This window comes from Urocitellus parryii, chromosome 2 (genome assembly GCF_045843805.1).
Source record: "Urocitellus parryii isolate mUroPar1 chromosome 2, mUroPar1.hap1, whole genome shotgun sequence".
Classification (NCBI taxonomy): domain Eukaryota; kingdom Metazoa; phylum Chordata; class Mammalia; order Rodentia; family Sciuridae; genus Urocitellus; species Urocitellus parryii.
In genome coordinates this window covers 92347901-92362924 of record NC_135532.1, presented here as the reverse complement: position 1 = coordinate 92362924, position 15024 = coordinate 92347901, and the positions used below count along the sequence as shown (strand labels likewise).

At 42.2% G+C, this 15024-nt stretch overlaps 1 protein-coding gene across 1 annotated transcript in view; it reads right to left on the bottom strand.

Annotated features, from left to right (window-relative positions):
- The window catches only part of Bsn (bassoon presynaptic cytomatrix protein), a 98432-nt gene extending 83959 nt beyond the window's left edge, over nucleotides 1-14473 (bottom strand). Inside the window, exon 1 of the mRNA XM_026384007.2 lies at nucleotides 14322-14473. Coding sequence (XP_026239792.2) covers nucleotides 14322-14473 — 152 coding nt within the window. The remainder of the gene's footprint in view (nucleotides 1-14321) is intronic.
- Nucleotides 14474-15024: the final 551 nt, after the last annotated feature.

Here is a 15024-nt window from a genome sequence, read left to right as displayed (position 1 = left end):
TACTAATATTATCATTAATAAAAATATCTATATTATGATTTTGAAATACATATGTATTTAAATATACAGACATACATATATATTCTATATATGGTCACATATATGTATTAGAATAAAGTCAATAGGTAATAATGCTAGTGTTTTAAGACCTTCAAGTTTTTTTGTTTTTTTATTTTTTAGTTGTAGTTGGACACAATCCTTTTATTTATTTTATATGGTGCTGAGGATCATTCTTACCGCTGAGCCACAACCCCAGCCCCAAGACCTTCAAGTTTTAAGACCTTTAAGACCTTTGAATTTTGTTGGGAGGAGTGGCACATGCCTGTAACCCCAGAAACTCAAGGCAGGAGGATTGCAAATTTGAGACCAGCCTCAGCAACTTAGTGATACCTTGTCTCAAAATAAAAAATAAAAAGGTCTGGGATGTAGCTCAGTAGTAAAGTGCCCTTGGATTCAACCCCCAGTACCAAAAAAAGAACTGAGTTTTGTTGCGGTGGTAGTTTTGTTTGGTTTTTTAGTGTAAGAGAAGGGATGGAGAAATTAAATCAAAGAACATAAGTTAAAAACCTAGTCTATGGGATAATCCCTTATAAATCTACTTGGAAATATCAGCATTAAATTCTAAGATATATAGAAAGAAAGACAGACAGATACCCATATCATATCTACATAATAAAAGACCCAGAGGATATGTTACCCCAATAGCAATAAGCATTACTCATGCTCTGATTTTAGTCTCCAAATACCATTTCCCCTTAAAAGTAAACAGGGTTTCTTGGGCAAATAGTCAACTTCTGGTCTCGGTTAGGAATTATATAAGATAATGCTGAGATATCCATTGTATCATATCCATTGTATCCATTGTATCAAAAAGCAAAAAGGTTATTTAAGAACTATAGCAGAATCATGTCAAAACAATGCAGGAACCAACCTGAAGGGGTTATCATTGGCCAAAGATGGGGTAATTTGTATATCAAAAATATAATGACTTCAGAAAATGATTGTATACCAAATATGCTAAATCCATGTGTTTATAATGATAACAATGCTCATTATTCTAAAATAGAATAAAAATAATTAATTTATTTTTATGTGGTGCTGGGGATGGAACCCAGTGCCACATACATGCTAGGCAAGCACTCTGCCACTGAATGACAGCCCCAGTCATAGCCTATGTTTTTATTTGAACTGAATTTCAGACTAATCAAATGGTTGACAATATAAAATTTTCTTTATAGAAAATCAGCTAATTGTGCAACCCCTAATTAAATAATGGGTCTAGCTAAAGATCATCAGTGAATGATAAAACCACCAGGCAAAAGTTGACAGGAAATTTATAATGGATAAGATCACTGATAAAAACTGATTGATCTTTTCATCACTCAAATGGGAAAAGTAGACATTCGTCTTCTTCCAGGGATGTGATAGGAAGAACATGATACTCCCAATAAACTATTCTTGCCAGAAAGATTGAACCAGAATCTATTCTGATTGAGATCTCATTACCACTTCATAGGAAATGTGAGGAGACAAGAAACAAAACAAAATCGGAAAGAAGTGCTCAGCCAAAACCCAAATAGAAGATAGTTTTAGGACAAATGTTCTGTTTTCTTTACCAAATAAATGGCATTTTTCAAAAAAAAGCAACAAGGAGGGGGACTGTTAGAGTAAGAGAATTAGAGACACATCAACAAAATGCAATGTGTATACCTTGTTTGGATCTTGATTTGAACAACTTACTCTAAAAAATCCTTTTTGAGACAAAAGGAAAATTGAACATGGACTGAGTATTGGGTCACATTAAGAAATTACAGTTAACTCTGTTGATTATGATAATGTCACTGGATGAAACTTAAAACATCTTTTTAACTATTAGAAGTACATCATAAAGTATTTATGAGTGAAATGATATGTTTAGATTCTGAATGAAAATATTCCAGCCAAAGAAATGTTGAAAGAGGGCTGGGGATGTGGCTCAAGCGGTAGCACACTCACCTGGCATGCGTGCGGCCCGGGTTCGAGCCTCAGCATCACATACAAACAAAGATGTTGTGTCCGCCGAAAACTAAAAAAAAATAAATATTGAAAAATTCTCTCTCACTCTCTCTTAAAAAAATGTTGAAAGAATATAGATGAAACAAAATTTCCAAAACACTGATCATTGTTGAGGTTGGGTAATGGGTTCACAGGAGGGAGTTCATCATAATATCCTTTCTCTTTCTATATGTGTTTGAAATTTTTGACTAAAGATCACCTTCCTCTCCTGGGAACATCTATTCCTTGGTGCTACAAAGGTTAGTGTGCCCTAAAAAGAGACCACCATGATATGGCCCATCAGGAAAAGACAGACCTGCACAGGGGTTTCCTCTTCCATGCACAGGGGCACCATGGTTAGGGTGCAAGGGGTGGTTGTCTATCCAATCCAGACTTGGTTATCCTACTTTCCTTAGCTGACATAACTCCAAACCTGAGCTGACAAGGCCCTGGCCTCAAGACTCCAACATTGACCACTCAATTTCAAATGCAGGGGTTCAGAAAGTGGACTCACAGGGCCATAGAAAGGGGAGAAGGTCTTACAGTATTATTCCTAAAACAAGCACACTGCCTTAGTTTTTACCCCCAGTTCATGGAACATGAAATCCAAACAATCTCCCTAGGATACAAAGGATATCCAAATACAATCGCAGAATATAGAGTAAGACCCATGCAGATCCCCACAGATTCACACCTGGGCTGTAAAAGTCCAGGATGCAAGGCATTCAGTGTTCATGCAGAAATGCCCAACATGGGACTGGACGAGTAGAAGAAGCTGCCATAGATCTCTCAGAAAGGAAGATCTTCTCATGCTGCATGAAGGCCCCTTGTCCTTTAGACTATGTCACTCATAGCCCATGTAAAATGTTGCGCTCTGGGCCCTGTTCTCTAAGACTCCCTGTTCTTGGGGTACTAACAGCCTTGGACAGGGCATGCTATATGGACAAGGGTCCCAGAGTCACATCATAGCCACAGAAGTTGGAGATATCAATCCAGAGAAGACTGGGTTTGAGGAAGCAACTGCATAATTCCCAACAGTGGAATCATTTCTTTGGGCAAGACAAAATGTGTGCACACCAAGGCAGAGCTCCAGCATGGGTAGAGTGTGAGAACAGGTATTATGGCATCCTTTAAGGATTGGATTAAATGCTCAAAATAGAAAAAAACAAAGCAAACCCATAACTTTCTGAAGCCAAATTATGCTCTTAAAGGAAACAGGCACATACACTGAAACTTGACTTTGTAGGAGACAGGGCCTGAGCCCACAGAACCCACAGAGTGGCAAAAACTGCAGAGCATTCTCTTTTCTCTATTAATTAAAAAGTCCCAATTGCCCAACTTTCCAACTGAAAGGCACAGAACAAAAGTCTCTTTCAGGCTAGTGCTTTCCATGCCCTGCCTTCCCCACCACAAAACTTTGGCCAACTTCAGCTCCCCTGGAAATGGGCTCACTGTTGCTGCCAGAGCGCATGAAGGATGTGGGTGGAACAATATTCAGAAGACAAGCAGCAGAGCACCACCAGAAACAGCAGGCCCTGCAGGCCTGGTTTGAAGTCTTGATGGTTGGCCAGCCAACCCTGCACAAGGAGGCCAACAGCTTTTCAAGAATCCTTGACTACCAGAAGCAACCCAGAGGCAGGGTGTGAGCCAGCCCCTCTCCTGTCTCCAGGCTTGATTGTCAGGTTGTCTTATCCATTCTGAAAAATCTCTGGTCACAATGGACAAGCAGCCCTCTTCATTTACAGCTGCTTCAAACATACCTAACTGGTACATGTTGTAATTTTGACTTGTGACCTTGACCTTGTTTTCTAAATTCAAAGAGGCTAAACAGTAGAAAGCATAGTCTTTCCTTTTTACTCTTACAGGAATTATTTGGAGATTATCTAGTTAAATTTTTCATTTTAGAAATGGTAAAAAAAAAAAAAAATGAAGACTTAGGATCTAGGGGCACAGTTTAGTGGCAGAGGTCTTGCCTAGTATGTGCAATTCCCTGAGTTAAATCCCCAGTACCATACACACACACATACAAAAAAAAAAAAAGACCTATCCAACATGAATAGCAGTTTGATTAAAACCTGAATTTCGGACCACCATTCAGGATGCTGCCACAATTTCTCATTCCAACCTTTGTCCAAATGTCCTACTTTCTGATCTCTTTCCCATCCTCACAGTCCTACTTAACCTCTTGCTAAATTTTCCATCTTATCTGAGCAGGAGGTGAGGAAATGATACATTTCTCCAGCTGTGCTCAATGTGTGGCATTTTGGTTTGCTGAAGTCTGCTAGTTGGCTGTTCTTCTAAATCTCTCATCTTAGGCCTTTGGAGTTCCCAACAGAATAAGTTAATGTTGTGAATGTGTTTTGTAAGCTGTAAAGCACTATACAAATATATGTTCTACTATTTTAGGATATGAAATAATACAAACCCTTTAAATAATGCTCTCATATATCATACCTCTGTGAGACAAAGAGAAGAGAGGAGCAAATCCTAACTAAGGAAAAGAAGGTTGACTGTAAAGTTCTAGACAAGTGCTTCTTTCTCTCCCCCAAAACCATGGGGCCCATGAGGGCAGAGCCCATTTTGGGCTCCTTCCTTAGTTTCTCATTTTACCCAGGAACAGGCTCAGCAGAAGGTTTCCTAAATACACGGATAAACTTCCATTTGAAAGTCCTACTTCTGAGCTGGGGCTGGGGCTCAGCGGTAGTGCACTTGCCTGGCATGTGTGAGGCAATGGATTCAGTTCTCACCACCATGTAAAATAAATAAAGGTCTATCAACAACTAAAAAAAAAAAAATTTTTTTTAAAGTCCCTCTTCTAAGTAGACTATAACTGTAAAAATATGCACAACCTCCTCATACAAAAAGTACAGGAGAAGAGAGTGTGAAGATGTTGGTCAAGGATTCAAACTTTCAGTTAGATGGTAGGAATAAATTCAAGAGATCTACTGTACAACATGTTGACTACAGTTAATAACAAGATACTATGTTCTTAAAAATAATTGAGTATAGATTTCAACTATTTTCACCACAAAAAAGATATGCAATGTAATGAATATGTTTGTTAGTTTGATTTTGCCATTCCACAATTATACTTTAAACATCATGGTGTATTGCAATAAACATACACAATTAAAAAAATTTAGTTGCAGTACCTTTTTTTATTTATTTATTTTTATGTGGTGCTGAGGTTCAAACCCAGTGCCTCACACATGCTAAGCAAGTGCTCTACCACTGAACTAGAATACTAGCCCCAAAATATACAAATTTTTTTTTAAGAGAGAGTGAGAGAGGAGAGAGAGAGAGAGAGATTTTTTTAATATTTATTTTTTAGTTCTCGGCGGACACAACATCTTTGTTGGTATGTGGTGCTGAGGATCGAACCCGGGCCGCACGCATGCCAGGCGAGCGCGCTACCGCTTGAGCCACATCCCCAGCCCACAAATTTTATTTGTCAAATTTATTTATTTGTTTGTTTGTTTTGTGACACCAGGAATTGAATCCAAGGATATTCTACCACAGAACTATATCCCTGGCCCTTTTTATTTTTATTTGAGACAAGTTTTCTCTAAGTTGCTGAAGTTGACCTCAAATCTACAATCCTCCTACCTCAGCCTCTCAAGTTGCTGGGATTATAAGTGTGCACCACCACACTCAGATTTGTCAATTTTAAAAATGAGTTAAATTTTAAGAATTTAAGACCAGGCACAGTGACACATACCAGTAATCCCAGCACCTTGGAAAGTTGAAGCACGAGGATCCCAAGTTTGAAGCCAGCCTCAGCAACTTACCAAGCCCCTAAGCAACTTAGCAAGACCCTGTCTCTAAATAAAATTTTAAAAGGGCTGGGGATGTGATGTGACTCACTGGTGCCTCTGGGTTCAATTCCTGGCACCAAAAAAAAAAAAAAATTTTTTCTAAGTGCAGGTAACAAGGGTAATAGGAATGTAATGGTATGCCTGTTGGAAAATTTCCTTACCCTCCCTTTCTTCCAAAGCACCCAAGGCACTGGGTTCAATTCTCACCATAAGGGTTCTCTCAGTATCCTTGGGTAACTCAACTCCCTCCTTGAGCCAGTGCCCCTGAAGAGCTCTGGCTCCTCTGGAAACAGGAGGCAGTCTCAGGTAGGATCAGGTGAGGTGATCCCTACATAAAAAGGTGGTAGGGCTCTTTGATCTCCTCAACACTTGGAACCAAGTCACAGAAGCCAACCTCTCTATTTAACATCAGGAAAATCTCTTCTTCACTTTTGAGCCTGACAACAGCTCTGCCTACTTCAGGAGCAGCCAGGCTTCTCCAGGCAGTTGTGGATCTGAACCCAGAGAACCTATAAGTTTCCAATGTGCCTCTATGTGACCTTCTTTTTTAAGTTTTTTTTTTAGTTGTAGATGGACACAGTACCTTCATTTTATTTACTTATTTATATATGGTGCTGAGGATAGAACCCAGTGCCTCACGCATACTAGGCAAGCACTCTACTACTGAGCCACAATCCCAGCCCCTCTATGTGACATTCTTATTAGAAAGAAATGAGATATCAAATAAGAGGCTCTCTTCAGAATCTTAGGTGCCCATAGAGCAAATAAGGGGAAAGAGAGATCAGAGAAGTCCTGCGAGCAGCCTAGGGCCCAAGGTAGAGCACAGATGAGTTAGGGAACACACTCACCAGCCCTACCCCACAGGCTCAGTTGACCAGAACCTAAGAATAAGACAAATTGTCAGAGAATGCCAGGGGCCAACAGACACCCCATCCACCAGAGGTCCAATCTGAAAGGTAGAAAACAGAGAGGGTAGGACACCAGAATTTCATTTCTGCTACCACAGGCAGAGGACCATAGACCAGGGTCCCAATTCATTCTTCAACTATGGCCAACTTCATCACTTTATTGATTGACAGAGATGGCAAAAGACTCTGCAGGAAAGGTACTTGGGTGAGTCCTATTAATACAGTATCTATACCAGCATGACACACCCCAGCACCAAGTGAAGCAGGAGTAGGGCAGGAATCCACAGCTATATTGCTTTCCAAGTCCCAGTTTAGCAGGAAGGCCTCACATCCTAAAGTGACATTTAGTCCTTGCTGTAGGAATGCAGGTCTCAGCCACCATTTCACCATTTAACAAGTTAGTTATCAGGAAGGAAGAACAAGTAAGTCCAGGACAGATGGGGCTTGTAGGAACTTCAAGGCCTGACAAGTAGAGTGAGAAATAAAACACCTAATATCTATGATGAAACAGTCATCACAGTAATGGTAGTAATAGCAGTTTTATCAGTCTACCTACACAGTCAGCACCAACTTAATAGTACATAGCCTACAGTATCCAAGAACAGATTCCTCTCAAGTAGTTCACACACAGCAGGGTCTGGCCCTTCCCAACCCTCATAAGAGGAAAGGGCCCCATTCAGAAATGCAAGACACGTGAGAAGGGGAAGATTTATTAAAGTACTCCAATACTATCTTCTAGCAGAATCCTACTCACATATACAGAGAGGGATGACATATTCTAGGAGCTCCTAAAAACTTTGCCTCAGAACCAGCTGGGCATGGTGGCACATACCTGTAATCCCAGCTGCTCAGGAGGCTGAGGCAGGAGGATCGAAAGTTCAAAGCCAGCCTCAGCAACTTAGTGAGACCCTAAGTAACCTAGTGAGACACTGTCTCAACATAAAAAATAAAAGGGGTTGGGGAAAGGCTAGGGTTGTAGCTCAGTGGTAGAGCACTTGCCTAGCAATGTGAGGCACTGGGTTCACTTCTCAGCACCATAAATAAATAAATAAATAAATAAATAAATGCCTATCAACAACTAAAAAAATATTTAAGAAATTTTTTTTAAGGGCTGGAGAAGTGACTCAGTGGGTAAACGCCTGTGGATTCAATCCCTAGTAAAGAAATATGGGCTTCATTGTAGAGCATTTGCCTAGAATGTGTGAGACATTGGGCTCAATCCTGAGTACCACAAAAAGGATAATAACAATAATAATAATGATAATGATAATGTGAATCAAATAGCTTCTAATTCCTAGTTTTCAGGAAAAATATGGACAGAGAAACATCACAGGGATGCAATCAGCACAGTCCAGATTAAAAGAAACTGTTCTGTAGGTTTTTGGGGTTTTTTGTTTGTTTGTTTAGTACTTTCTCTCTCTTTTTGTGTAATAGGAATTGAATCCAAGGGTGCTTTACCACTGAACTACATCCCAGCCCTGTTTTATTTTTATTTTTATTTTAAAATTTAAGACAGGGTCTCATTAAGTTGTTGAACCTACAATCTCCTGCCTCAGCCTCCTAAATTTCTGGCATTACATACATACACTACCATGTCAACTGACATAGTTCTCTAAGACACAAATTTCAAGGGAAAAAAAGGAGAGGAAACCTTTAGGTTTAAATAGGGATGTATCAGACAAATGCATTGCAATTAAAAAAAAAACACTATAAAAATAACACATTTTTGTATGTCATAAGACACAGAAACACAGAAAAATGGAAACAGGACTGAATATTTGCTGAGATTAAGAAGAAATTGTTGGGGGCTGGGATTGTGGCTTGGTGGTAGAGCGCTCGATTAGTACGGGCAGGACCCGGATTTGATTCTCAGCATCACATAATAAAGGCATTGTGTTGTGTCTATCTACCAAAAAAAAAAAAAAAAAAGATTCTCTTTCTCTCTCCTTTAAAAAAAAGAAGGAATTGTTGTGTACAACCAGTGACTTGAAAATTTGTGCTCTATATGTGTAATGTGAAATTAATTGCTTCTGCCATCATGTGTAACAAATTAGAATAAATAAATAATTTAATAAAGAAAAAAAAAGAAGAAGAAGAGACTTTTGGCCTGGGGATGAAGCTCAGAGGAAAACACTTGCCTAGTATGCATGAGGCCCTGGGTTCCATTCCAAGCACCATACAAAAAAAGAAGAAATTAGTAACTATTTAAATGTAATTATGATATTGTGGTTATGTTTTTATAAAGCCCTTTTTTCTTAGAAATATTGATGATGAAATGTTGGGATGTCTGGAATTTGCTTCTGTGGCAAGTGGGGGGTAAGAGAGATAGATAAAATTTGATTTGCCTTGAGTTCATGATAGCTGTGGCTAAGCAATGGGAACATAGGAGTTTATTAGACTATTCTTTTATGTAAGTTTGAAATATTCCACAGTAAATATATAAAGAGAGATAGATATTTATACATACACACATATATAAACACATACATATATCTCCTCTCCCTTCCTAGTCTCTCCATTATAACTTTTTTTTAATCAACAGCATCTTATCAGTCATACTAATGCTGAGAACAACTATTTTACCAAAGCTACCCCTTCAGGAAATGCAAAAATGGGGCTGGGGTTATAGCTCAGTTGGTAGAGTGCTTGCCTTGTAGGCACAAGGCCCTGGGTTCAATCCACACACACACACACAAAAAAAAAGTAAAAATGGCTGGGTGAGCAGGCACATGCCTACAATCCCAGCTATTCAGGAGGCTGAGTCAAGACAATCACAAGTTTGGGGTCAGCTTGGATAACTTAGTGAGATCCTATCTCAAAATAAAATTTTAAAAACGGTTGGGAATGTATCTCAGTGGTAGATTGCTTGCCTTGCATGCATAAGGCCCTGGGTTCAATCCCTACTACCAAGATGTGTAGAGGAGGGAAGAGGGAAAAAAATGCAAAAGTGGTTGGATTGGGCTAAAATTTTAACATCATGACCACTCAAATGTGAAATCACTTTAGTGTATGTCATGCCCTCCCTGAAAACCCAGCTACTGTGGTCAAACAAGATCTCTAAATGATAAAGGATCTTTTTTTACAAACCCTGAATTGGGTCTTTTCTTTCTTTTTCTTTTTTCTTTTTTTTTTTTTTCATTTGTAGATGAGCACAATACCTTTATTTATTTCTCTTTATGTGGTGCTGAGGATCGAACCCAGGGCCTCACACATGTTAGGCGAGCAATGTACCGCTGAGCCACAACCTCAGCCCTCTTTTCATTCTTTACAAATTCATCCCATATTTTTCTAGAGCCTGATAGTTATCTGATAAAGCAATAAAGACAATCCCAGACCAAAGACAACATGTCTGATAAATCCACTGTGAGGAAGGAACTTTTGGTGTGGTTCTCAGAGCAGCCTTGCCCACCTTCCAGCAAATGACCAGATTCTCTGTGCCCAGGTGACTTTGGCTCAAGATGTCTCCATGGCATACAGTCTAGAACTGAATCAATCATAATGGGCAATGAGGGAAAAATGGTTCTACCTGGCTTTGCCCCAACTCTTTCCCAGCCTCCTGCACTCAGTCTCATTCTCTATTCATTATTCCTGCCAGTGTACCACACTTCTTATCTAATTTCTCTCTATTTCTACCTCTGCTAACCCTAGGTCTCTCCCTCTCCTGAAGCCTAGCTCTGCCTCTCCACTCTTCCTACTTGACAATCCTTCTGTAAGAACTGCCTATTTAGGGCTGGGGTTGTGGCCCAGTGGTAGAGCACTTGCCTAGCATGTGTGAGGCACTGGGTCTGATTCTCAGCATATAAATAAATGAATAAAATAAAGGTCCATCAACATTTTTTAAAAAATTTTTTAAAAAAAAAACCCTGCCTATTTGAGCTGGGCACAGTGGTACACACCTGTAATCCCAGCAGCTCAAGAGGCTGAGACAGGAGGATCACGAGTTCAAAGCCAGCCTCTGGGGGCTAGTGTTGTGGCTCAGCAGTAGATCCTGCGCCTAGTGCGTGTGAGGCCCTGGGCTCGATCCTCAGCACCACATAAAAATAAATAAAATAAAGGTATAAAAATTTTTTTTAAAAGCCCGCTTCAGCAACTTAGTGAGGCACTAACAACTCAGTGAGACCCTGTCTCTAAATAAAATACAAAAAAGGGCTGGGGTTGTGGCTCAGTGGTTGAGTGCCCCTGAGTTCAATCCCCAGGACCAAAAAACAACAACAAAAACTGCCTATTTGACATTTCTCAGACTCTAAGGTACCCACAATCTCTCCCAGAGCTCTTCCACAATTTGGCTCTTCAAGAGCTACCTGATCAACAGACTCTGAGTGCTAGAGGATAGAGAAGTTACCATATATCCTTCCAGAACCTCCATGAAATGCTTGATCCTGATAGCTGGTAAACATTCCTTAGCTAATTGACTGTAGATCAATTTGCAGATGTCAAAACATATTCAAATCCACAGGACTGGTGTATACTATACAGACTGCCACTGGTCTATATCGCTCTTCAGTACATTTTTTTTTTTAAAGAGAGAGAGAGAGAGAGAGAGAGAGAATTTTTTTAATATTTATTTTTCAGTTTTCGGCAGACACAACATCTTTGTTTGTATGTGGTGCTGAGGATCGAACCCGGGCCGCATGCATGCCAGGCGAGCGCGCTACCACTTGAGCCACATCCCCAGCCCTTCAGTAATTTTTTTTTTTTTAAAGAGAGAGTGAGAGAGGAGAGAGAAAGATAGAGAGAATTTTTAATATTTATTTTTTAGTTCTCGGCGGACACAACATCTTTGTTGGTATGTGGTGCTGAGGATCGAACCCGGGCCGCACGCATGCCAGGCGAGCGCGCTACCGCTTGAGCCACATCCCCAGCCCCTTCAGTAAATTTTTAAAAAGACACTTTCTCGGGTACAGATAAGGTTATATCTTGAACTGGTAACGTGTCATGGGTGTATGTACAGGTAAAATTCCATCAACTTGTGCACCCCACTATACATTAGGCACATCTCCATAAATAAATGAAGAAATGAATGAATGAATGAAAGACACCTCTTCCTCTAAGAGGATGCAGCCCACACCAGGGCATACAGCTTGAGAGTGAAACCTGAAACAGAGTTTAGCCTTCTCCTAATCTGGCACTCCTTGAGAAAAGTAGTCTATAAAACTGCATGTATAGACCCTAAAACCAGAAACAGAAAGCCCTTCCTTTGGACCCCAGTGGCCAAAGCTCCCTATCATCCAAATGGGCTAAGAGGCAATACTATAGGTGTGGTAGCACTGCTACTCATGGGGTTCAGATTAAGCTCTTCAGCAGCAAATGCTGGGGCCACCCCCTCATACAGCCAAGTCATCTCAGTATGAGGATGAAAAGACTAATTCAGCTTGGGATGACAAGATGTAATATGGCAGTAGGAAAGAACCAGGATTCAACTCTCTCAGAACCTCAGTTTTGTTCCCTTCTGGGGTTAGAAAAATGATCACCCCTTTACCTGACTCTCTACCTACCTCCTTGAGCTTTCTGACTGATCCAAAATCTACAGTGTTGCTAGAAATAAATGTTTCTGAGCCAATGCTCTTTCCTGAATGCCCAGAGGCACATGTCACAGGGATTTTTCCTCCAACAATGTTCAGCAGCATCTCAGAACAGAATATACTAAATTTGGTATCAGGTACCTGAGATGCTCTGGTGAGAGGAAGTAGCCATTCCTATACTGAGAGAAAGACCATGCAGCTCAGCTGAGAGACTGGGATATGCCAAATATCAGCTGGAAAAAGTAAATTATGTCTCCTAAGGGTCCCCAGTCCTTAGCTTTGTTGACAGAGAGCTAGTTTACCTCCTAAGCCTGATAGTCACGGGACCTTAGCACCACAGGCCCCTGTGTGAGCCTTGCCCACAGCCAGGTGAGAAATTGTGTGACTGCTAAATCTAGCAATATTTCATGGTGCCCCTCACCCACAGCAATCTATGGATCTGCCCTGAAGCAGAATGCACAGATGGAGTACAAATGAGACAATGGAAAGGAATATGAGCAGTATATATCTGCCTCTAAGCTGCCCAAATCTTTCCAAAATTTCATGTTTGGCTCTGCAACATCTGATAAACTACAAGCAGAGCATCCTGTCTGGTTTCCAAAAGAGAAATGGGAAATTCCTCACATAGAGAGCTCCCAGTAACAAGGTGTTTTTCCATTCAGCTGTAGAAGCTTTTCCTTGGAGGGAGAGCACTGAAGCTTGGGTAAGTCTCCCTCAAGCTAAAACCCAAACAGTAACTCAACATGCAGCAAGATGGACAGCATTTGCTGTGCTAAGAGCCATGTGCTATCCAGTTGCATTACTCTAACAGCTAATGTAAAATGGACAAATTCTACTTCTAAAAGGGATGCTCACAGGCTGGCTTGGTTTGTGACAGGTTTCAGGCTACTAAGAGCCTTTCACCACTATTAGTTGTCTAAGAAAATAAAACACATAAGGAAATAAACATGTAAGAGACACAGTTGGGCAGCTGAAGAAGCAAAAATTATGCTCCCTCAGAATTTATGTGCTCCCACACAGAAAAGGCAAAAAAAAACATTAATCAGCAGCCTCATATAGACTAGAAACACCCCCCAAGGGGGATTGCTACTCCCCAGAATTATTTGGTATAAAATAATGCCTTCCATTTTATCCTGCATAGATCTTAGGTAGTTTTCCAGAGTTTTCAGTCTACTGACTTATATATTAACATTCCATTCCACTGCATTCAATGCAACTTGATTGTTCTGCAGATTCTGGGTTGCAAACACGCAAAACAAGCAGTCTCACAGTGTTTGATCAGATATGTTCTGTTTAAAGCATTCTATGTGGGTTTCAGCTCCCCCCCCCCAACTGGTTTGAGGTGGCAAAAAGAGCATAGCTGGTGCTAGAAAATTTAATAGCATTTCTGTTTCACCTGAAAGTAATTCACTAAGCCCTGGTGAAAGCACGTGACCCTGTTAGTATTGTTGGGCCTACTGGTGTCCAGTGGGTAATTTTTTTTTCCCAAAAAATGGTTACAGCCGCTAAATGCCTAAGGAAAGCATAAGACCAAGTTCATGGTCCAACTAATTCCATCTCTCTGCGTTCTTCGCAGTGACACTTATCTTCCCTGACAGCCACTCCCATTGTGCTCTTTCCTTGGCCCAACACAATGGACACATGCAGACACTGGCAGACAGCGAAGGCGTTTTCCATCTCACTGCTCCCCTGCTTGGAGGGACCTGGCTAAGGTTACATAAGCCCCTTCTGAGCGGTTGGGCCCTGGCGTCAGGGGGAAAAGAATTTGGGGTTCGTGACGAAGTAATGGTCTGCAGGACCCGACTGATCCTGGACTTGCCATCCTGCCTTGCCAAGGCGGACTGGCTGGAAATGAAGGGTCGCCTCCACCCAGCTCATGCCAATCTGACAGGGCTTAAAGTGCCAGACGTCCAACCTTGCTGTCCACTAGATCTTGGGATCCCAGGCCCCGGCCCCAGCCTCAGGCTCCAGCTCCCCGCCCCTAGGACGCCAAGACGCGCACTCACCTGCCGGGGCCTGCGCCTGAAACCTGCAGTCCTGGGGTGGCCCGCGCAGTGCCCGACGTGGGGAGCTGTCCGCTGCCAGCTGGTGCTGAAGGCGGCTTCCCTGTACCGGGGCCCGGGCCAGGGCCAGGGCCTCCAGGCGGCAGCGGCCCGTCGCCAGCACCACCCTCCAAGCTTGCCTCGTTGCCCATGGTGGGGAGGCGGACGGGCAGGGTCGGGGTCGCACTGCGCCCGGGCCGGCGGCTCCCGGGCCGTGCTCACACTCTAGACGCCGCCGCCGCCGCCGCCGCCATCTCCCAGCTCGGCTCGCTCTGCCGCCCGCCTCTGCGCATGCGCATGCCGCACACCACCTTCCTTGAACTACCGCCCCCCACCCCGCCGCGCCTCCAAACAAACGCGCGCTCCCGCCAGCCCGCGAAGAAGACTCGTGTCCACGCGTCAGCATCGGGGTCGCCGGGAAGCCGCCGGGCGCCCGCGCATGCGCCCTCAGGGACAGATACGTCGGGCGCGTGCCAACTGGAACAGGGAGGGGGCTAGCAGCAATGTTGCATGAGACCCATGAGACCTGTAAGACTTTATGTTCACTGAAAATCGAATTGGGGGTACTCTCCTTTGGATAGCGTGAGGCGGACATCGCGAGGACAGGCTCCAGAGAGGGGCCACGCGAGTTTGGTCTCAAAGGATGCACGAGTTGGAAAGGCAAATGAACAAGTATGTTCTGAGGCCCAAGATCGTTGAAGGA